Source organism: Anarrhichthys ocellatus, unplaced genomic scaffold, assembly GCF_004355925.1.
Source record: "Anarrhichthys ocellatus isolate YVR2014 unplaced genomic scaffold, GSC_Weel_1.0 scaffold275, whole genome shotgun sequence".
Taxonomy (NCBI): Eukaryota; Metazoa; Chordata; class Actinopteri; order Perciformes; family Anarhichadidae; genus Anarrhichthys; species Anarrhichthys ocellatus.
The window spans coordinates 1-23,532 of record NW_022280300.1 but is presented as its reverse complement, the minus strand read 5'-3'; the positions used below and the strand labels follow the sequence as shown (position 1 = coordinate 23,532).

General features: G+C 42.6%; 4 protein-coding genes across 4 annotated transcripts; 1 reads left to right on the top strand and 3 right to left on the bottom strand.

Annotated features, from left to right (window-relative positions):
- Positions 1-203: 203 nt before the first annotated feature.
- LOC116401200 (uncharacterized) lies at positions 204-4,968 on the bottom strand. Its single transcript, XM_031879492.1, has 6 exons — positions 4,831-4,968; positions 4,450-4,624; positions 3,921-4,115; positions 2,560-2,694; positions 1,516-1,671; positions 204-1,130 (listed from the first exon to the last, which is right to left on the bottom strand). The coding sequence occupies exons 1-6, from the start codon at positions 4,887-4,889 to the stop codon at positions 888-890; spliced, it is 963 nt and encodes a 320-aa protein (XP_031735352.1). The 5' UTR covers positions 4,890-4,968; the 3' UTR covers positions 204-887.
- A 1,959-nt stretch (positions 4,969-6,927) lies between these two features.
- Positions 6,928-12,643, bottom strand: LOC116401197 (growth hormone secretagogue receptor type 1-like). The gene is made up of 6 exons (XM_031879488.1): positions 12,508-12,643; positions 11,542-11,717; positions 10,147-10,633; positions 9,781-10,077; positions 7,593-7,682; positions 6,928-7,121 (listed from the first exon to the last, which is right to left on the bottom strand). Exons 1-6 carry the CDS (start codon positions 12,641-12,643, stop codon positions 6,928-6,930), a joined length of 1,380 nt encoding a protein of 459 aa, XP_031735348.1.
- A 2,531-nt stretch (positions 12,644-15,174) lies between these two features.
- eci1 (enoyl-CoA delta isomerase 1) lies at positions 15,175-19,189 on the top strand. The gene is made up of 7 exons (XM_031879490.1): positions 15,175-15,288; positions 15,862-15,987; positions 16,236-16,363; positions 16,621-16,767; positions 16,853-16,974; positions 17,601-17,779; positions 18,002-19,189. The coding sequence occupies exons 1-7, from the start codon at positions 15,246-15,248 to the stop codon at positions 18,166-18,168; spliced, it is 912 nt and encodes a 303-aa protein (XP_031735350.1). The 5' UTR covers positions 15,175-15,245; the 3' UTR covers positions 18,169-19,189.
- Positions 19,190-19,226: 37 nt separating this feature from the next.
- On the bottom strand, positions 19,227-22,572 carry dnase1 (deoxyribonuclease I). Its single transcript, XM_031879491.1, has 7 exons — positions 22,363-22,572; positions 22,181-22,267; positions 20,886-21,001; positions 20,477-20,589; positions 20,213-20,367; positions 20,033-20,126; positions 19,227-19,437 (listed from the first exon to the last, which is right to left on the bottom strand). Exons 1-7 carry the CDS (start codon positions 22,482-22,484, stop codon positions 19,360-19,362), a joined length of 765 nt encoding a protein of 254 aa, XP_031735351.1. The 5' UTR covers positions 22,485-22,572; the 3' UTR covers positions 19,227-19,359.
- Positions 22,573-23,532: the final 960 nt, after the last annotated feature.

The window sequence follows — 23,532 nt, the reverse complement described above, 5'->3', positions numbered from 1 at the left end:
CACCTGCCTGCAATCGGCTGATCACCTCCCTCACAGCTCACACACCTGCCTTTTATCAGCTCATAATCTCTGCAGTACCCAGTATTACGCGTTCATCGCCAGATAAATGACTCTCAACACATCTATATCAGACAGTGATTAATGCAAAGAAGAGATGTCTCTGTGAGGCTGGATTGAACCAACCTGACACAATAAATAGAAAGTAGCAAATAACAGTGTTTTATTCCATACAGGCTCAACCTTTGAACAGGGCGCTTTCGGCATTACCACAATTATCAATGGACTAAGGAGGTCGACACTTGTCCACTGAGTTCTGAGGAACTGAGACCCAACCCAGGTCAAATGGTCTAATCAAATGCTGCAGGAATGAGTCCTAAGACCCGGAAATGAGTCAGCATTTTTGAACTTTCGGTTCCCTCGTCTTGAAGTAAACTGGTTTTTGGTCTGATACCTGAAATAACACAACGTTAAGACATTTTAACATTTTGTTCTACAATATAAAGGTTAAGAAATCCCCTCTCTTGAATTTTGAAGCTTTTAAGTGTCTTAAAAAAGTGGCTAAATAAGACAAAAAGACGGTACGCCGACTAGTCCGCCTTTACAGCATTGTTGTGTATACTCGCTTTCATGTGACCCTGACGTATTTCGTTGACGCTTTTTACTTCTGCCGATTGCATTCACGTTTCTAAAGTCATAAATGTGGTGTTCATTTGTGAAGGTTATCTTGTTGAACAAAACATACAAGTATCATATACTTGTGTTTGCAATAATCCCAAATCAGATGAAAGAATCCCATCGGCTTTCTGTCGTGGATGCTAACTTCCGGGGTTGTTCTACAAAAACACTTCATCCCTGCAGCACTCTAAAGCCTCGGCCAGTCGTTGTTCTCACGCCGTGCTCAGCTGAAAGTGTCCTCGCTGTGCTATTAGAGCATCACGGTGCTTGCGGGAGCTCTGAAAGAACTCGTTTCCCTTCTGCAGGTTCTGGTCCGACAGGAAGCGGTCCACCAGAGTCCGCTGGATGGCCCTGCGTTCGCAGACTCTATGGGGAACGCCGTGGCTCACATTTCTTAGAGGCTCCACTATCAGCATCCCGCTGGGACCGGGACTCGTGGGCGGAAACACTTTAACCTGTAGGCAGAGAGAGGGATCATGGACTGATGCTTTTGAAATGTTTCCATGATCAGAAGTACAAACTTAACAACTGGAGATATTCTGTAGACCTTAAAACTAGGCTTTGGTAAAATATACAGTAGGACTACTCCTTCTGAAGCTCTGTTTCCAATCTGTATAATGTGAAGTTGTATGAGGTAAGTTACTTGCAGTGCTGTAGACAGTAGCCTTCTGACCTCTGCTGATCATTTTGGGGAAATGTTATTGTGAGTAATTCTCCATGGGTGTCTACAACTCTTCCCTAGTGGGCAGAAAACCGCTGCCCAGTAAACTGCACGGTAGGATCATTCATTTTCTCTCAACTATGTCGAATTGGATATGTCACAAAAGACAGGAGCAGTACCGATTTGACCAGATACTCTCTGTAGGTCTTAAGCAGTGGGTCAACACTGTGATGGTAGTCCAGATTTAAGTCGTGTCCTGCTGATGGGTCGGTCAGACGCTTCCAGTGGAGGATGATGTGGACGTGGAGAGCAGCTCCGTTCAGCCATTGCTTGACCTGCATACAAGAGGTACAAGACAGTCTTTACACTTCACACTTTTTAACCTCGTTGTTGAAGTTTAAACCTGGGGTTACTACATTTAGTTTGGATATTGGGACGAATTTGAGCCAAACCATACAGCAGACCAGGACTAGCAAACTCGGGGTTAAAACGAGGATTATCACACTTCCTAGATTAATTGATTAATTATCCCAAGTGTACAAGCAGGCGACAACCTCCAGGTTTGAAAAGTAAAGCCAATGCCTAAGTGCCTTAAACTTGCATTCTTTCTAATGGCCACCGGGGCGACCCCTCTGGTTGAAAAAAGAAGTCCTATTGTTTGGAAGTCTTTGATAAAATGACCCCACTTCTGACTTGATTTCTTACCTCAATAAACATTGTGAACACGAGTTTACGGTATTAGTCGCTCTTCAAGTATTCTTCAATACAGCATGAAGTTCATGTAGTAAATTATGGTCTCATTTAGAGTCAAATAGACCATAACGCAGGGTATCCTTTAAGGTGGGGCTACATTGTGACTGACAGGTTGCTACCAGAGCCGGATACAGCGTCTCTACCGCGGCGTCAATCCTCCGCAGTCCAAATATGGTCACTGCCGTTCACTGGTTGCAAAAAATACACGACGGCGACGGCCAAAAGCCAAGTTGGCGATGGCCAAAATGCCTAACTGGAGGCTTCAAAACCGCAGTCCACAAACCAATGGGTCACGGCGATAAAGTCCAATACTTTCATACAGTCTATTGTAACAAGGCCAAAAGCGCTACTTAGAATTTATTAGATGACACCAAAAGCACTTAAGTGTTCTGAAAGACGCAGTAATAACAGCGCAGAAAAATGCACAAGCACCACTCTTTATATTGTTTCTGTAGATGCTTTGAACCAACCCCAACAGAGCTGAGAGCGCTCCTGTCCGGTAACAGCATCCTGCCGTAGAAATCCGTCAGCTCGGATCTCAGCTTTCTCTCAGAGCTCTCCAATAGTGCTGCCATCTTGTCCTGGTCACCGGCTGCACCAGGAACCTGCAGGTGGATGATATTTAGTGTAGGATTATCATGTCTTAAGACTCTAGTTCATTACAAAATACATCGCATTGTGCTGCCTAAGCTTGACCTGACATTTTTGAATGGTTCTACATCTCTACAACTTTGGAGACATTTTAGAGTGAGCTTAAGTGATACTTTTGATTGGATCTGATACTGTACCTTGTTATGATGGTGAAACTTATTTGAGTTTATTTCAGCTTATTTTGTGCATCGGTGCTAGAAACTTGCAAGAATTAACATGTTGTGATATGCGTGTGATCTGGGCAGTTTAAGTAAACTGTGTGTAAAATGTGCTGAGATTTTGTTTTACCATATTTACGTATATATTTGATAAATTCTAAGGTTAGCATAATGGTAACTCTGAAGACTGAGCAGCTGGGGTTTGTCAAAAGGTCTGAAGAGAGTCTGTTTAACTTTTAAAAGGAGAAACAACACATTCTTCTCCTCACAAATACAAAGGTTTGTAAGAAAGAAACCACACCCTTCCTCAGTACAATACACTCAGGGGTATGTTGCTACAGCCTTGTTCTCCTTTATGACCACGCTTATGTTGGATCATTTTAGCAAACTTTAAATAGATGCTGTTGTGTTACTGACCCTACTGAGTCAGTTCACCGACCATATGACTCACCATCTTGAGTGTTACTGTTACACTATATTCTAGCATTTAACATTATTGCATGATTGCCACTTATAGTAAGTCGTATTTTAAATTCTCAATTTAAGGCTCAACCCTTAAAAAGCTGGGGTTGGTAATCTTCTTCAAAAATATTTTTGTTATATTTGTTGCAATTGTAATTAAATTCCAAAAGCAATCAATAAATCAAATTTTTTGACAAAAAAAAGAAAGAAGAAAATGTGGTGACTGGCAGTCGCAGGACTGCAATAAGGCAACCGGCCTCCCTACCTGCACGCACTCTGCCCATGTACTCATTGCACATCACTGGAGTCTTCTACATGATGCTAGCTTGACACCTGTGAGTACTCACAATAGCCATGTTCCTTGTTTAAGTTCATTATAATAATTTTGGGGGAGTGGCTTTGGAGGGAGGCCTGTCAGTGTTGTCAACTTGGTGACTTTCTCACTAGATTTAGCAAATTGTTGAATCTAGTGTACTCTTGCTGGTTTCTGAAGACTACCAACACTAGCTCCAATGATAAAGTTACTATTATTACTGGACTGGACCTAAAAATGCAGCCACCTGTTTGAGAAACTCGCTGGCAATGGAGCTGATGTCCGACCCGGCGTCAAGCCCAAACATTCTGCGTATGGGGTCTGGTGGTGGGGGTTGGGCCTCAGCGCTCCTCGAGCCCGACCCGGCGGTCTGGTGATGGGCTAGCATCTCAAACAGGACCGAGAGAGCTAGTGCAACAACACCCACGGCCCCATACCTCACCTACAGAATCAACACACACACATTTTGACATTATTAAAAACCTTTTAGACAATGTAACTGCAGAATTATTGATGATATACAAATGTGTTTAGGAGTGGAAATGCTTCTTTAATGAACTATATATATATATATATATATATATATATATATATATACACTACTTTATTACTTAAAGTCGTTTGTTGGGAAGAATCCTGATAATTGCAAATTTCCTCCACAGAATGAATCACATTGCCTGATTTTATGTTTCAGGAACACTCATCTCCAGATACCATAATGTTCCAGGTACGATTAAGCATAGTTGGATGCAAACCAAACGCAACTATGATCTGACCGTGGTGTTTCCTCCAAAGAGGGTGTGGAGGTCGCGGTTGAAGGCGAAGCTTTGCTGCTGGGTCATACGGCTCTGCAGGGCAGAGTACTGCTGCTCCAGAGCCCAGGAGGAGTTCAGGGACAGCAGAGAGGCCAGGGAGGCGTCCAGGGAGGCGTCAGGAACCAGGCCTGCATGGCTGGAGAGTTACGACATGCTGGGTTGGACTGATACGGTTGAATTTTCGGAACTTTTATTGTCTGTCAGCTGAGTTATACCTGCCCCATGCCTGGGGTTACAGTACGTCGGTATGTAACGGTTTCAATTGGTTTATACAAAGGACAAAAAGACATATTTAAAGTCACTACCAGAGATAGGTGTTCAGTTTTCTACCTATTTGCATACCTGGCGGTGTCGTACAGACAGTCTATGGTCTTTGGAGAGGTACTGCAGTTTATTCCCATCTCAGCGTCCACGGGGACTGTAAACGGCCGCACAGAAACTGGTGGTGAAAATGGTAAAAAAAACACAGCAGAGTTGCTGTCGCTGACCATTCAGAAGGAAATCAACTGGGTACAAAGTCTAGAAACACGCAGGGCGGATACACACACATACACACACACACACACAGCAAACAAACTGCTCAAATACAGAGATACCGATACAGTGCATGACACATCCCAGAATTTAGGAAATCTAATGACAATGGTCTGCGTTTAGATGATAAGAAACAGATTATATTTAGTCCATGGTTAGAAAAAATGTCCCCATAATGTCTAAATATATAAAAGGTTAGCTGGCTACGGGTAAACATAATGCAGGTATAAAGCAATAGGATTAGGACTTACCGCAATTTTCTTCTTGTTTCTGCTTTCACATCTTCCAAAAATGTGGTATTTGGCCATAACAGATCAAAGAGACTGGAGAATGTTAACACTTTGCTTTGAGCACAAGCCTTCACTTGAGAATAATAATTTGATATTTTGGTAAACATGAAATGTCTCTCGTTTATTTTGTACACTTAGCCTACACATATATTTGGTTTTCAAGGTTTTTGAAACAATACTTAAGAGATAACTCTCTTGATCCCAGGGGACACAAGCAAAACATTAAATATGGCAGATTTACAATTCATGTGAGCCACTTGAAAGAAAATGACTACAGATATTCTTTTTTAATTACAAGTTTTTTGTCATCAAGTGTGTACTTCAAATATATATACTTAGGTACGTACATACATACATTTTATAAAAGACCTGATCTCATGGCACAAAAGGCCCGGGTTACTAACACAATCAAATCAATTGTCCTTCAGCCCCGCGGCCGATCTGTCCAACAAACTTCAGGAAATCCATTCTGAGGTGTTTCCTGCTGACAGAAAACATAACCTCCTCCCCAGAGGTGATAACACCTTGAGTGTGAATCGAATAAAGGCATTTGTATCCGTATCTGGACACGTTAATGTTATATATATTACGTCTAAACACATCAGCCGGTATGAAACTACATGAATCAAAATGATTCTATTCTGTGTGTGTGTGTGTGTGTGTGTGTGTGTGTGTGTGTGTGTGTGTATGTGTGTGTGTGTGTGTGTGTGTGCGCGCGCGCACATCTGTGGATGTACAGCGTATTTGGGCCGGCTGCTGTCACCGCAATTTAACGTAAGCATACAATTTCTCCTTTATAAAATATATATTGTGGAAAGTGCCTCATTTGCTGTGAAACACACACTCTCTGAGTGAATTAGCCCTAATATACACATTAAGACAGAAGATTGTCAATGAGCAGTGACGTTTGCCCAGGTTTCTAGTGTTTCTAATCCGAGTGCCGATATTCTCATGCTGTATATACACTCAGGGAGTTACTTCTTGCTGTAATCAGTAATCAGTAATTTGTCCATTTTCAACAAGGGGAACGGACTCGAGTTTGATTCCTCCTCCCCCCCCCCCCCCCCAACAACTAGCGGCACCCCCATAAAATCTGTTCGCTACCTTAGCACCACGGACAACGCCACAGATCAATACAAGGTGGACAAACACAAAGTCTGTGCCGTACATCTACGGATCCTATAGAGTTTTAGATATATTTATTATATATACATTTTGAAAACAGTTGAGCCGAAACCGGCAACCGGACCGTTTTGGGCATTTTCAAATTTAGCTGAAGCTCACATAAGACTTGTCTGAGTTAGTGTTAGTTCAATGGACCGGGTCTACACGGATGCATAATGCCTTCAGGAAACAGCCACATGCTCAATGCTTTTATGAAGTTTGTAGTTTTTTGCTTATTTACTGTTAATATTGACACCTGCGCTCCAAACCTATCCTTTACGTTTCCAAGCTACTATACGTTTGGTTGACATTTTTGACGAACATAACATCAATACATCCTTGTCATGAATTTTTCCGATACATAATTGACAAACTTAAAAACACCATTTTTAATCTATACATACTCATTGTTTTCACTTTGCGTCTGTTTCTGTGCGTGCAGTATTGGCCCTTATAAAGTGGTCGTGGAGTGCCGCGTCGTGGTCGTGCGCAGGCTGTGGGACTGCGTGTCTGTGCGCACGAGGCTGCGCACGGCGTGTCGATACTTGGCGGACATCAGGTTGTACAGTAAAGGGTTGATGGCAGCACTGAGGAAGAAGAGGACGGAGGACACCAGGTTGAAATACTGAGACAGATAGTATAAAAAATACGCGTGCGTGTCGGGGTGTGTACCGTCGAAGCGTGTGTCATTGCGCACATCCTCTTCGTACAGGCCGGTGGGCGTCACGGTGTGTGTGCGCACGGCGGAAGGTGTGTGATCAGGCGTGTTATTTCGTGAGCGTACACGCATGAGTGTCCCGTTTTGCACGAGCGTGTGTACATGCGTACCGCTCGGCCTGTTGGCGTGTGTGTTGTTTGTGTCTCTCTTGTGTGCTAATCTACCCGGGTGTGCGTCTACATCAGTGTGTGTGTCGATTTTCGTCTTTGCGCAGACGTCGCAGAGTATTTCGTCTCGCTCTGCGTGAGCGTGTGCTGTCGTCTTTCTGATTTCGAGGTGCGTGTCCGAATCTGAGTGGCTAATGGGTTCAGCGTGTGCGTTGATATCTGTGTCTATGGCAACGTCAGCGAGGGTGTTGAGGTCAGCGTGCACGTCTGTGTCCGTGTGCCCTTCCTGTCCGTCAGAACCGGTGCCCATTGAAAGAGAGAAAATGGTGCGACCCACGTGGAAGGGCAGCCAGCACAGGACAAACGCCAAGACGATCACTCCTGGAGAAGGTGGCGACACAGAGGGGTAGGGTGGGGAGAAAAACACAGGGGGAGTACGTTAGAATCACTAATACCTGAAAGTGGCAAAATATTTCTCCAACACTAATAAAAACAGATACTACCGCGGTGTTTAAGTAGCCTCAATAGACTCAATATTGAATCTTTTAAGTCCTTTAAATTGATGTGCAATGTCCGGCATCGTAGTTTTTAGTAACTAGCTAGTATCAAACTAGTGATTAACTAAAGTGGACAATTAAAGCTTAAAACTAAAGAAATGTCTTAACTAGTAAAGACATAAGTAATGTCTAAACTGGTTGCTAGGAGACTTCTGTAGCATCATCCAGTCAAAAGCGATCAACTATTTAAACGGGAAGTCGCTGTAGCTTGAAGAGCTGCCGAACATAAGTTAATGTCACTTCAGCAGTTACATAACCGGTTTAGTGGATCAAATTATATCTTATATATATATATATATATATATATGCATCTGTTTATGAAAAAGTAGTATATTTTATTTAGTTTAGAATGATGGGAAATATCCAAATATGCCAACGAACTTTACGTATTTGGTAATTGTGTTTAATAGAGTGCTGCAGGGATGATGTCTTTTTGTAGGTCAACACAGAAGTCTGCATCGCACTGGTTCCCTCAACAACACGCCAATGGGATTTTTTCCATTGGATTTTGGATTGTTGCAGAAAATAAGATCTGCGGCAAACACATGTTTATGATACTTAAGATCTTTGTCCTGCAAGAAAATCTTCCCAAACGAACATCACATTTATGATTCTTGAGGTATAAATGGAATCGGCAGAAGTAAAAAGCTGGAGGATACAAACGAGGCTGTAATGGGGAATAGTTGACGTTGCTGCGTTGACGTTAAATGTCCCCAACAACCTCTGTCATCTTATTTAACCACTCGTTAGCTACAGCCTTTTTTAAAGACGCTTAAAAGGCTTTAAAATTCACGAGTGGGTCATTTACTGACGTATTCTATGTCGTAGAACAAAATGTGAAATCTCTTAAGCTTGTGTTGAACCCAGACCTTATTTCAGGCATCAAACCAAAACCCATTCTAAAAACCCATTGACTTAGAGACGAGGAAACCGGAAGTGCAAAATGCTAACTCATGTCCTTGTTTTAGGACTCATTCCTGCAGCAATCTATTGGCATCAAATCTTGAATTAAATACTCCCAGTTCGTATTAAACAAAAAGTGTCAGGCCAGATCAATATTCCACATTACCGGTTCCACTCTACAGTTTAAACGGTTCATGTATTAGCAGGCTAACTTTAGCTTGATTGAAATTTGTAGTTGTCAAGAAGCACAGACTTTTAGCCACTTGTTGCACTTGTTTAAGACATAATGTATTCAACCTCTTCCCGTTCTCCTACATCTAGCCATTGCCAGCTTATCCGCTCCTGTCCAACAGATGGCGACAATGTGACTAAACGTAGGCTAAATTGTAGGCTGTTACCACTTTTATATTCACAGTTTTGTTTGACAGCCATTTTACATTTTTGAAAAATGGAATTTCAGCATTTATGTTGAATTTCATTGTTAAATAAAGGATCCTTCTGCTTGGCGACATTAGCGACAGATTAAGTAGCTAAACTGAGATGTTTGCTTTTCTGACTAAGTTGTTGTGAATAGTCCTCTAGTTGGAGTCAAAGCTGAACAAAAATTATTAATAAAAATAGAATTTTGAAACAATTATCTTCGCAAGCGACGATTTTGGAAATATGGCTTGAAATCATTATTGAAATACTTGTTTAATTTTACTTGAAAATGATTTGTTTATGTACAAACAGGTTTATTATACAAACACTAGTCTTGCTTGATAATAATTTGATGCAAAAAGTTGCAATACTTTTTAAAAAAGATCAAGTCGGATATTTTAAACATGTCAAGCTTGACAACGTTGCTAGCAGGGTGTCAATGCTTGTGGCCCCACCGAGGTTAAATCACCACCTGCTACTGTTTGTCACTTTCTGTTCCGTGTGAATAATCAATAAACAACTAGTCTCTATGTGAACGCTTGTTCAATCAAAAGAAGCGCCTGAGGGTGTGTGTGTGTTAGTGACCGTGTGTTTCTCACCCAGCATTTTGATAGTGTGCCGGTGACTCTGGTCTCTGCGTCTGCTTTGTGGACGGAGACACAGCGTCCGTCCGATCAGGCTGTAGACCAGTCCCAGGATGCAGAGGGGCACCAGGAAGTACAAGTTGGAGAGAACCACCATGGCCGACAGCAGGCCAGATGTGACTGCGAAGTGCGTGCAGCGGCACTCTCTATTGTCAATTTCGCCACCCCCGTCAACGCCTTCTTCCCGTCCTCCTCCCTCATCCTCTTTCATCTTATTTTGCCGCTCTTCCTCAACTTCCATCTCTCCTTCTTCTTCACCTCCTCCCTCATCTGCTTGATTTTCAATTTCTCTTTTTCCTCCATCCCCTTGATTCCTCTCGCCTCTTTCTTCTATTCCCGCTTTTCTCTCCCCTTTCTCTCCAAACCATTTTGACTCCCCGACTCTTTCACCCCATCCCATTTTATGTTTTTCTCCCCACTCCTTTTCCTCTAATCCTCCTTTGTCTCCACTTCCTCTTTGCCCTCCACCTATCATAAACCCTTCCTGTTCTCCTTCCTTGCTCGTCCACCCTCCATCCTCCCTCAATACACCGAACCCGAGCTCCTCTCCCCCGACATCCTCCACTCCAACCATGACCAACACCGGTGCCGCGCTGACGGCCGCGCCCAGCCAGAGGCAACCGATGAGAGCCCGTGTTCTGCGACGTGTCAGCAGGGTCTTGGCCGTGAACGGCCAGCAGACCGCCAGGTACCTCTCCAGGGAGAGGAAGGTGATGTGGAGGATGGTGCAGAAGGTGCAGCACTCTGAGAGGAACATTGTCAGCTTGCAGGCAAGGTCTCCCAAAGGCCAGGGTCTGGGCTTCCAGAGCTGGAAGAGACACAGCAATCATTTTACCCTGACGCCATTTTTCGTTTTCACCTTTATTCCACTTCATGACGCAGCAGTCACACTCAGGTGTGCACCGACCTTTTACTAAATATTCTCAAGTTCACAAGCCAATTTATTGACAGCTTCATTTGGAGTTAGAACATGTTTTAGACGAGAATAGTGATGTTTTACAACAAGATGTGCGTCAACCAAAGAAAAAGAATGATGAGACAATTTCCACAAAGGTGAGAATGACAGTGAACAAATGGTCAATCCAGAACGGGCAGGGCCAAACAATCGGACTAGATTTTAGCAGAGGAAGCATTCCGGTTTCCGTAGGTAAACACTGTTAGCTCTGACAACACTGTTAACGTTTTTTTTAACTGTTTGTGGAGTTCACACCGTTTGCAGCTAGCTGCCGGCTCTGCTAGCCATGCGCCACGTAAGCCATGTAAGCTCAGTGCAGAGCGACGGCCATGAACTAGCCATTGGGGTGCGCTCACATGCCTGAACATGCTCTAAAAGGCATTCGTGGCCCACTGAGCTTCATGCGTCACTGAGCAAGGGTCATATGAACGGGACCCCGCCTCCAACTCCAGTTGTCTTTATACATCCAGAGTGGCCCCCAGAGGCTAAATTGTTGTCAGACTGATAGCCGTTGAGTTCCAACATTGAGGAAATGGCAACAAGTGCTTGTTTAAATCATTATTGGTACACAATTCTCAAAAGGAACAAAACGCATCATCCCCCTTTCTTCATTCACATCAATGGTCTGCAATTTTTGCTGTGACTGCACCTTGAGCAAAACATCTGGTCAGACCATATCACAACATCCATGAAAAAAGGGTACAAACAAACAGGGTACACCCTGTGTGTGTGTGTGTGTGTGTGTGTGTGTGTATGTGTACCTTATACACATCCAGAGGCAGCAGCAGGAGTATCAACAGATCACTGACAGCCATGCTGCTCAGGTAGAGGTAGGTGGAGCTTCTCATGTGAGGGCGGAGCCAAACCACCAGAATTGTCAGTGTGTTTCCCAGAAGGCCGAAGAGCATCAGTGGAATGTAAATGACAGTCACACACACTAGAATATGAAATATTGATATGTTTAATCAGAATCACTTTTATATTTATTCCACACATTGTCAGAATGGAAAATGAAATGAAATTTTTTTTGAATTCTACTGCACCATGCACTTATAATCACTAGAACAGCTAGCCCGTGGAAATTTAAGGGAATAATTTGACATTATGGGAAAGCTCTGTCAAAAGGTAAAACATGTATAGCAGCTGTTATCCAACAGACCCCCGCTCACTTCAGACCAGTAACAAAACCACTGGAAATTTGTGAAGCTTTTCAAACTTTGGCATAATTTTGTGCAGGAAAGAAATAGGTTTTTAGGGCCTTTCATGTTAAGCTAAGCAAACCGGCTTCTGGTGTTGACCTATTCCTTGAATATCAAAGGAAAGATGCAACAACATTTAATGGCGGCTTTTTAATTGGACTGACACCACAATATCCTTCAATCAAATAAGATGAAAGTCAAAGGGGATAACTATATTAGTTGCATCCCCACTTTGTAATCTAATTTCTCTTTTTTAAATCTCCTTTAGGAGGATTATGGGATCGCGACTGAGTGTGCGTCTCTGTGTCTGTCCACGGCTAATCTCGCATTCCAGCTAATCTCGCACCCTTTTGTTTTTTGGATGGTGTGTTTGGCAAACAGCTGACGGAATTAACAGTACACACACTGTTAAGTACATCGCAGCCGCGGCTAAACGGGCAGACATATTGCTGAGTTTAATTTAGTCTTTGGCAAGATTGTATTAAGCGTTTTATTGCCTGCATACATCGACACATATTTTTTACCCACCTAACTCAATCAATCCGAACACAGGTTCCTCCGAGTGGCACTCTTGGTCCAAGCAGTCCTCAGGGAAGCCAGATGCGTGGCCACAGTTTTCATCTTCGCAGCCACTGCCCATGTTGCCCCACTCCATGAGATCCATGATGACACAGGGTGGGGTCGGACAGAAGAAGTGAGAGTGGAGAAAACAGCGGGGGAGAGGTGTGTGTCCCCCAGGTTACAGGGCGCAGAGGTGACGCACACCGATGGATTTCCTATGTCGCTCAATCACAGCTAACACTGAAGAGGAGTGTGAACAAAAAGAACATATGAGCGCATACAAAAGGTGACACATAAAAGTGCGTGTCATACTGTATACTTTACATACATGAGTACTCTGGAACAGTTAAATCAACACTAAATGCCACTGTTTATGTATTGTTTATGTTCCTTATTAGTTCCAAATCCATAAAAAACAAAAAAAAACTGCTGTACACATATGAGGGAACACATCTTTAATATCAACACAGTTAAGGTCCAATTATCAGAGATTTAATTGAAATTCAATTCCTTCTTTAGTTGTTATTCTTTTATCACTGAAACCCATCAATATCCATGAGAATGAACCAATTAAAAGAACATTTTTTTGCAACCACCTTCAAAACAATCCCGACCCAAAACTGTACGTTAGCTATAAAAAAAAGAACACACACAAAACACTTGGAACTTTCACGTAATGTAAAATAACATATAGGTATAAATAAATAACATACTCAGTGATTGAGAGGAGCTTCGTTGCGTAGTGTCTCTCTTCCGCGATCACACACACCTGTGCTTTGCCGTGACTTACACACACACACACACACACACACACACACACATCTACCTCTCCCCTCACTCACTCCTTTCTTATCTCTCTCTCTCTCTCTTCCTCCTCTCCGTCTCATCTGTTACCGCCTGCTCTATCCTGTGGACTTAAGCCGTTTCACGTTATACCACTTTATAGGAAGAATTGTTCACCAACAGGCATATTTATCACAAGTGCTTGTAAAATTACGTTTTCATTGCGTTATCACCTTGCTAGCTAATTTCCATGCCATAGACACTCTTCTGTTTCATTAGTTATTTAATATACAGTGTAACAATAGGGACTGGTGGGTTAAGTCTTCAGACCCTTTAATTGTGTAAAAGTAACAAAGCGGCAATATAAAAATACTCCATTGCAAATATAAGTCCTGCATTTCTATTCCTATGGTACCATCACTTCGCACTTAAAGGAGACATGTCCCGCTCATGTCAAGGTTCATGCTTGTATTTTGGGTGTCTACTAGAACATGTTAACGTGCTTTATTGTTCAAAACACTCTCTGTCTGAAACGTTACGTTTTAGCACGTTTCGATGGATTTGCAAAGCTCGGGTCAATAAGGATTGTCACTGTCTATTCATATTCATCAACTTGAATCCCATTACTTTATGAACTGTATGAGTATAATTGTTAAACCTGTGTGAGATAAACCTATTGTTTGTTTTCATGGACGGCCAAATGGTGCGTCAACTTAAATGTTGCCACCGCAAGGAATTGTGGGGCGGAATTATCTACTTTCCTTTGGTCAAGGAAGGTCCAGTGTTTCATATGCTAAAGGAGCCAATAAAGGAAGCATTGAAGCACCTTTCCTTAGCATTTAGAGAATTCGAACAGCTCTTATCATGGCGGCCTCTTAGATAATTCCGGGTCATTTCACTCAAAAAGGACGATTGGACCACAGCCCTTATATAGTTGTGACATCACAACAACACGGAAATCCTGACGGCTCGTTTAAAGGCACAGTGTCTGTGTCGCCTCGGATAGCTATGACGTCTTATTCCTTTGCACTCTTACTATCACTCTTCATCTGAGAAATACAAATTAAATGGCAACAAACAATAAATGGCAACATACAAATAATGTAAATAAAGAGCCAAATAATTAATTAATTAATTTTTCATAAACTTTAGCCTATGATGAAAAACGCAATATGCTAGCTGCTACTGCTACTGCAGGCTACGTTCCATAGCAACTGCCTCCGTACGTGCAGGCAGCCAGGAGGCCTTATTTTATTGTGAATTTTATTATTTATTAATAAAATAAAAATATATAAATTTGAATGTGCCTATACCTTTCATACTGCTGTACTTGAAGACTGTTTGAAAAAAGCAATATCTCAAATCAGTCCGTGATGTGTTGTTCGGCCTCATGCGACCACACGGGATTGAATAAAATGTTTCTTCTGGGGAAAAGTATATTAGCTGAAAGCTCTGAATGTAAAGTAACAGAAAATGTGGCACATTGTGCTCATTGCAATGCTGGAAATATAGAGAAGAAAGGTTAAGACTAACTCAAAATACTGGTAAGGTGAGATGGGAAGCAGATCTTGAGGGTATTCTTGTAACAACAGCAGACGAGGAGCAGCACACACAGAGAGTAGCTGTTGAATATGAGAAGGAGATGGGAATACATCCAACAATATAGTGTTTATTTTTCTTTCATTATTAGTACTGTCATTTATTCATTACTTTATTTACCTTATAGTGATACAAAGTCATCCAGGGACCAATATATCATACTACGTACTCCGGTACAGTAGGTGGCGAGTATGCACCGTTTAAGTGACATTTGCAACCTACCATAAAAGAAGAAGAAGAAGAAGAAGAAGAAGAAGAAGAAGAAGACGGAAGTTGTTTCCTGCTGTCTCTAATCCGGAGTTGAACCTGAGTCCGAGGACGAAATGGCCTTGAGAGCTGCATTGAGGAACAAATGCGTGTTGTCAGGTATGTCTGAATGTGTATGCACCTATCTAACTAGCTGTGTTGGGTGTGTTAGCAGCCGTGTTAGCTTCGTTAGCTTCGTAAACTGTGCTTTACAGAAACTGGAACAAAGGTCACGGGACACTGCATTCTGTAACCCCCTTTGGGTCCCCCCCCCCCCCCCCCCCGGTCATAATGAGCACCTATTTAACAATAAATGCACACAAAATAAATTGTATTTTGTATTATGCACGCAAACTTAACTCCATTGTTTGATTAACTAATGACAAGATAAGTGTGTATTGGTATTAGTTTGCTATCACTTTTCATACGTCTTGCACGTCAATTTGCAACTAAATACGCTTCATTATCAGTTTTCTCCATTTTAGTTGTATTTGTTTCCACCCAACCGCTTATCTATTTGTGCATCTATATGATAGAAATCTATTAGATTGTTGTTAGTTTAAACTTGTGAATTGCTACCGGAGACATGGAAGATTTCACTCAAATACAATGTGTGTGTGTGTGTGTGTGTGTGTGTGTGTGTGTGTGTGTGTGTGTGTGTGTGTGTGCGTGTGTGTGCGTGCGTGCGTGTAGGTCTTCTTTCCCAGCGATCCTCCTGCAGCAGTCATGGCAGAGTATGTGCGTCTCCTGTCCTCGCTGCTCAGCGGAGGAACAACTCCACCTCGCCTAAAATAGACGTGGAGTTTGACCAAAGCACGGGTAAACATTTTGCCAACAGATCAGTACATCTTCTGCACGATTCGAAGAGTCGGAGCCGTTAATGTCTGCTGCCCACCTCCCTACTTGAGTTTAAATGAGACAGGGAAATGTAAATTAGATTGTGCTGACTATAAAGACTTGAAGTTCCATGTCCTCATTTCTTTTCCTTTTGACATGAATTTGCAGATAATTTATGTAAAAGTATCGAGGTAAAAGACCAGCATCTCTGTCTCTCTCTCTCTCTGTAGGTGTGGCTGTGATGCACCTGCAGAGTCCGCCAGTCAACAGCCTCAGTTTAGAGTTCCTCACAGAGCTTTCCATCGGTGTGGAGAAGCTGGAGATGGATAAGAGCTGCCGAGGCCTCATCATCACCTCGGTACAGTCTAACTTCATTGTTTAAAACCACAGCGGAGCCTTTGTGCTCTGTATTTGTATTACAAGGTAATTAATAACAGATAAGCAATATAATAATGCTTTGTAGTTGCATTATAGTAAATACTCCTTAATGTTTTAGAATGTTATTTAATCCGTGGGGCTAACATTTTCAGTGCTGGAGTGTGACGATTGTGAAATGTTGCGCTAACATTGGACCGTTAACCCCCGAGTGTGTATGCGTGTGTTGTTTGAATACAGAGCCAGCCCAAGGTGTTCTCAGCCGGGCTGGACATCACGGAGATGTACGGGAAGAGTCCAGAGCACTGTGGAGAGTTCTGGAGAGCCGTTCAGGAGATGTGGCTGAACCTCTACGGCTCCAACATGATCACTATAGCTGCAATCAATGTACGCAAACATCATCAGCAGAATATTGACGAATCAAACGTCTCGCCGATTTTCCTGGTAGCCAAACTTGTCACTCCCTCCGCAGGGTTCCAGTCCTGCAGGCGGCTGTCTCATGTCTCTGACGTGTGACTACAGGATTATGGCGGACAACCCGCGTTACAGCATCGGCCTAAATGAGACGCAGCTGGGCATCGTGGCACCTTTCTGGTAAGGAATTATAGGACAATACAAAAACAGTAACTTCACTGCATCGTACAACACACTTCATTCAAACTCCCACCTTGGTTCATTTTTCCACTTTTTCAACAATCGCCAAAACTGGTTTTGACGAAAAATACCCTAAATTCTCCGCCTTTGGTGTGAAACTATTGGGAGAGGAGTGAGAGGGAAGTAGCGGGGGACGGGTGTAGAGACAGAATATTTTGACATCTAACACGGGGAATAAAGGGTTTATTCTCACCAGACCAGTGTTGCCGATTGTTGGAACAGGTTTGGTGCGTTTTACTTTTCTACCGTTGTCTTTGAATGAAGAGTGTTTCACGACACGGTGAAATTATTAACTGGTGTATTTAGTATTTAGCTGCTGTTTCTAAGTAAAGTAAAAGGTTTGTACTCTTCAACAAAAGGCCAAGTCAGCGGCAAGAACACGTATATTGTAGACCCTTCTGTCTGCTTCTCTCTGAAACCACGTTTTCCCCCCAAAATCAGATATTTCTTCAGGGAGTGCAGTTAGTGACAGTGTGGGCTCCGTGCTAGCTCTGACAGCTCGACTGAGCAGCTAACAACAAAGGGGCGCCGCTGAGCAAAAACTGAATTGCTGGTGCTGTCTGCAGGTTTATGGACACCATGAAGAACACATTGGGCCACAGAACCACAGAGGTGGCTCTTCAGTTGGGGCTGCTCTACAACCCGTCAGAGGCCCTGAAGATAGGACTGGTGGACCAGCTGGTACCTGAAGACCAGATCCTCACCACAGCCAAGCAGACCATGACCAAGTGGTTGGCTATTCCAGGTATATTGGCACCTTTCATGCATGACCAGTGAACTTGCCAGTCTACTCTTCCACTTGTGGTACTTTAGCTTCAGTGTGCATAGTCACATGTAAGACTATAAGTTGTTACTATGATGCTACTTATAAAAGTACCAGCGCCAGCATTAATGTAGGGGTAAAAAAAACAACTGAGACTTCACTTCACCTTTGGAATCGGTGAGCTAATTGTTCATCTGTGCACAGACCACGCCAGAGCGATCACCAAGTCCATGATGAGGAAGCCAACCATCGACAAGCTGACGTCCAACAGAGACGCCGACATCAAACACTTTGTCAACTTCATCACCAAAGACTCCATTCAGAAGTCGCTGGGCATGTATATGGAGATGCTTAAAAAGAGAAGGGGCTAGAGGAGAGAGGGGAAACTAATAGAATGATGCACTCAGTTGAAAAACGCATTCAGTGTCACATGTTCATTTGTGTCAATTGTGCTAAGATGATTGAGTACAGTTCCCTGCAGCAGCTCACCTTCACTGTTCAACCAGCAAGCTGGTGGAACACTCACCATAATAAGTCGTTTGTTTCACTCATGTAGCAGAAAGGAACAACTGCATTCTGTTGCTAACCCTGTGTTGGACAATGACAATAACTTAACCTTGAACCTTGACAGACACCAGTGATTCAGTGACATAAATGTTTTCTTCACATTTCTTTAAAGTAACATAACATTTCAATTTACTGTCAAACCCTCTGTTTGTTTTGAGATACATTCAGTAAGCTAGTTAGCCGGACATGCTAACATTTGAAGACACTTGTAGCCATTATTATTATTTTTTAAGCTAAAGAAATTCACTGCTCTGGTTTGTAGAGAAATCCAAAACTTCAAAACCTACCACGCTGGGTTACGGTTGCTAAGCTGTGATTGGAGATTTGCTTTTTCGGGGGAGGGCTTTAGCGAACAGTCAGTTATTGCCACGAACCGGTCTCCACTGAGTCCCGAGCATTACTGTAACTTCAAGAACCATAACTAACGAAAGTAACCCTGGGTGCATTTGAACAGCCCACAGTGGGCGATGCCTTTGTGACAGATTTATCTACATAACGTGACTTTACTGCTTTTTAGCCTGAACATTCTTAAGCAATGGGAGTTTTTATGTGGTCAGAGAATTGATTTGTGTGATTTAAAGAATAAAAAGACTGACTTTCAGTTCTGGCAGTTTACTTCATCTTAAAAAATGATCCCCATGGCCGCATTGAGAAGTAAAGTATCTTTCGATTTGTCTTTGAGACAGTTGTACAACTATTATTATTACTACCACTACTACTGTTGTCATGATACGCTGATAGCTTCAGTTTTTTGTGCAACGTTTTTCGATATCTGCTACTACAGATGCTGCCACTTGATACAATAAAGGTGCGTGGACTTCTGTTTGTGCTGCTTCAAACATTTAAAAAAAAATGTCAACAATAGAATAGCAGAAATTATTTGTTTATTTTGGTCTCATAAATGTAATGCTGTGTGATTGCAAAGAGTTCCCACACTGATCCCTCATGACTCCATTCAGCCTGGAGGTTTCTGCAACACTTGTGGGAGTCGAGGTTCAGGCAGCAGCAGCAGCAGCAGCAGCCTGGCCAATCAGCTCCACCTCCACAGGGAAATGGTCGCTGACAGCCAATGCCTGATGGAGATGGAGAGAAAATGTAGGTTTCTCCTGTAGCACAGTTTCTTGTTAGTCCAGCCTAAGCATACAGAAGATTGCCTCGGTTAAACAGAAAACAGGCTTTTCCATGTAAAACATGGTTTAGTCTGTTCTGTAATACTCATGTTTACAATGTTTACTGAGGGAATAAATCAAGTGAGAAGTAGTCATTTTCTCATAGACTTACAATCAGACTTCTTTTTTACAACCAGATGGAGTTTAGAGAGAATGTAATTTTAAGGCACTTTCGCATTGGCTTCACTTTTCAGAACCGCAGCCAAATCCTAGCGCATGAATGCAGCTTCCTCAGCATTCTAGAACAAGTAGGTTGCTTTAAAGTGCACTGGGAGCATCTTGTCTCACTCAAGGACGCTTTGACTTGTGGATAGAAGGAGTCAGCGATCATATAGCCAACATACTGGAAGACGACACGCTCTACCCACTGAATAGGGTTGAGCAAAAACACGATCCCCAGCCGGTGTTAAGCAACTCCTAACAGACCCAGCCTTTTTACTCCATTGCAACTAACAGGGATTCTATCATAGAGGAGATTTAAAGCTAAAGTTGTCTTTACCAGACTGTGGCTGAGTTTCAAGTCCACCATGTAGTTGTAGACCTCAGTGCTGCCGGGCACCACTCCCTTCATCATGTCATCAGTGACCACAATCCTGCAGATACAGGAAGAGGGTTGGAATTAAGAGTCTGTGCGTATGTCTGTGTGTGTGCATACAAGTGTCTATGCATGTGTGTCCACCTGTCGTAAGGGCAGTTAGTGTGTGACACAGTCGTGTCGGCCTCGTCGGTGATCAGCCAGTGGAAACTCTTGTCCGTGAAGAGGCGGATCTGCTGCCAGTCGGAGCCTGATACGTAACTGCAGCCTGTGTTGAAGTCGCCCAGCAGCACGATGTCCTGCAGGGACAGCAGAAATAGTTTCATCCAGCCACCATCTCATATTTTTAACAAATTAATCATCATTTGCACTCTTTTTTGTGTGTATTTTCTGGAGGAGAGCATTCACATTGGTGTTCCAGCGGACGCGGACATCAGCCGCCACGTCATAGAGGGCGTCGGCTTCCTTCACAGCGGAGTCTGGAGAGGTGTGCTGGGGGATCAGAACAAAGTTCCTCACAGCTGTGAAAAAGGAGGAAGGAGTGAATGAAGGGGGAGATGCGTGAAGGAGAAAGTTAAGATTTTTTAAATATATAGCAGAAAAGAGATGCCAACACTATTTGGCTGACATAAATACTGTATGGCAGTAAGAATTCACAAGTTTTAGAGTTTTTCTTTAAGGGCCATTGGTGACCAATAGACCTGTGACCTCAGAATCTCACACAAGTTCTCAGTTGATTGCCTAATAAATGAGGCAATCGACATCACTGGTGTCTGACAGAGAAAAATTGGACTTCCCACACTCCCCCGGGGCCTACCGGTTTGTTTGGAGGTGAACATGACGACGAAGGGCTCTCGGCTGAAGGTGTCCGTCCCGCATGGCTCGCAGCCGTCGTCGTAGGTGTAGTTTGTAGCCACGGACACCGTCTGCTCCCTGCAGAGGAAAGATGCTACTTGACCACGTCTATTGCTGCCTGTAAAAACCTTTACTTTTGAAACAAGTAAGTCCTGTGCCTTCTGGGGCCGACCACTAGGGGGCAGCTTAATCCTGAAAGGGTGAATGTGGTGTGCAGATGTGTCATGCCTTTTTCTTTTTTGCCAAAGAATATAATTTAGGTATAACTGCCATAGGATTATTCTTAATTAATTAAATTAATTTTCATTTCCCAACATTCTTGCGAGTAATTTGCATTCAAAAACACACTTTGGTGATTCTTTAAAGGGCCAGTGTGTAGGATTTCGCAGATCTTTTGGCAGAAATGGAATATATAATATTCACAACTATGTTTCCGTAAACTAAGAATCGTGTTTGCGTTAGCTTAGAAAGAGCCCTTCATATCTACATATTGAGATGCTCCTCTTCACGGAGTCCGCCATGTTGCACCTCCATGTTCATACAGAAGCCCAGAAGGGACAAACCAAATAGTGGCTCTAGAGAGAGCCTTCTCTCTAGAGCCACTATTACCTGAAGGCCATCGTGTAGTTCTCCGACACGCTTGTGAAGGTAGAGGTATTCAGTTGCTTTAAATCCGCAACCTCACCACTAGATGGCACTAAATCCTGCACACTGGCCCTTTAAATGAATTCGTTGAGAAATTGTATTTAATGGCACGAAAAGCGGTCAAAGGTGTGGTGTTTTCTGACACAGTGACACATGATCAACTTCAATCTGCTAATATGTGTATTGAACCGGCTGTATTTAAACCAGTGGTGGAAAGTAACTAAGTACATGTACTCAAGTACTGCGCCTCAGTATAATTTTGAGGTTTTTTTGAGGTACTTGAGTGTTTCCATTTGCTGTTACTAAATACCTCTCTCCTCCACTACATCTCAGAGGCAAATGTTTACAATTAGTTTACTTACTTTACTCACTGTTACTTTTCAGATTGAGCTTTCACATACAAAACATATGACATACATTGTAATATATGACGAATTGTTACAGATTAAACTGCCCCAGAGCATATCAAGACATTAAGTTGAGCTCCACTAAGACCAGCTACAAGGTTAAAATCAGCAGTAATAATCCAACAATGTAAATTTGGTTTCTGTTCACTGTCTCAACGGAGGATTTGCTACAACAGATCGGTTGTTTTTGCCTCTCTCTGTTTACCTGTAGAGGAAGAGATATCTCTCCTTGTAGGAGCTGCGACCCAGAGGCTCGCTGACGATGTGGCTGTACCTGAACTGAGGAGAACCTCTGCGAAGACAGATTAAACATAATTTTGTTTATTTTACATCATAATAAATATAATCATCAAAGTAACATGTGCGCTTTGTAAGGTGCAGTCCAACTTGTTGACGTGCTCCATGAGTTTTCTGGTCGCTGACAGATCGCTGTCTCTGACCTCCTGGATCAGAATGATGTCATAGCGATGGACAATCTGAGAAACACAAAACACGTATATCCTAATCATATGACTAGATTTCTCATAGTAGCGGTGTCTTATTATATGAGTTGATTCAAGTATGGTTCTCCATAAAACACACAGAAAACAGAACTTAAAGAAGGGAACCAACAACTCTTTCCCGTAATGATTGTCGGTAGTAAAGGAGCACTTCACTAATTCCACTAGTTCAACTCAAATTTTTTTTTCACTCGCCCCAATACAAATTGTTTTATTGATTAGCTGTTATCAAATAACAACGAAGACCAAAGTTAATTGACATGTTCATTCTTTATTTAACGCTTTCTTCTTGTTTTGTTTTTGGCGACCCCTGTGGAAGAAAGTGGTATTGTTTCCAAGCACCAGAGTCCCTTTAAAGAATCCTTATAGTAGAGCCCTGCATGGGAAGTACCACTTTAAATACCTCTTGTAATGGCAAAATATATTGAACTCTGTGTGTCCGTGTTGTGAACCCGAAACTTACGTGTGGTTAAAACTATGCAGTAATGAGGAACTTGCAGGCGAAAGTCTCATCTTACCTTGATAACCGTAACTGGTTCCCAGTTGAACGCATCTAGCAGAAAGTAGATAATGAGCCGATCAACACGGCCTGTGTCAAAAGACCTCTCCTCCCCTGTGTGTGATTTATCTGAAGAGGACATCTCCATGTATAAAACGATGATGAATCCTGTAGTTAGTCGAAGCTTTTACAACATGCTGCTGAATACGTATTGTGTTGTGCACTCTTCCCTTGCAAGCAAATAAACGGAGAAAAAGACAACTTTGAATCTTTTGAAGACTTTGTTATTGATTTGTGAACAGAACTCTCTTCTCCCGATTAACTTAGAAATATTCCACAACACTCTCAAAACAGCTGTATGATGTCTTCAGTGCCACTGGAGGAGAACATGACCCCCATGATGTCATAGTGATGTTATTAGGATCATGTGAGCTCGGGCTTGGACAGTATAAACTGAAAACATGTTACAAACTGGGAAAGTAGAATTTGAAAGCCATGAATATTTACCAGGCAAGGAGGGTCTGGAGGAATTATAAAATGATAATGGTTGCATTGTGG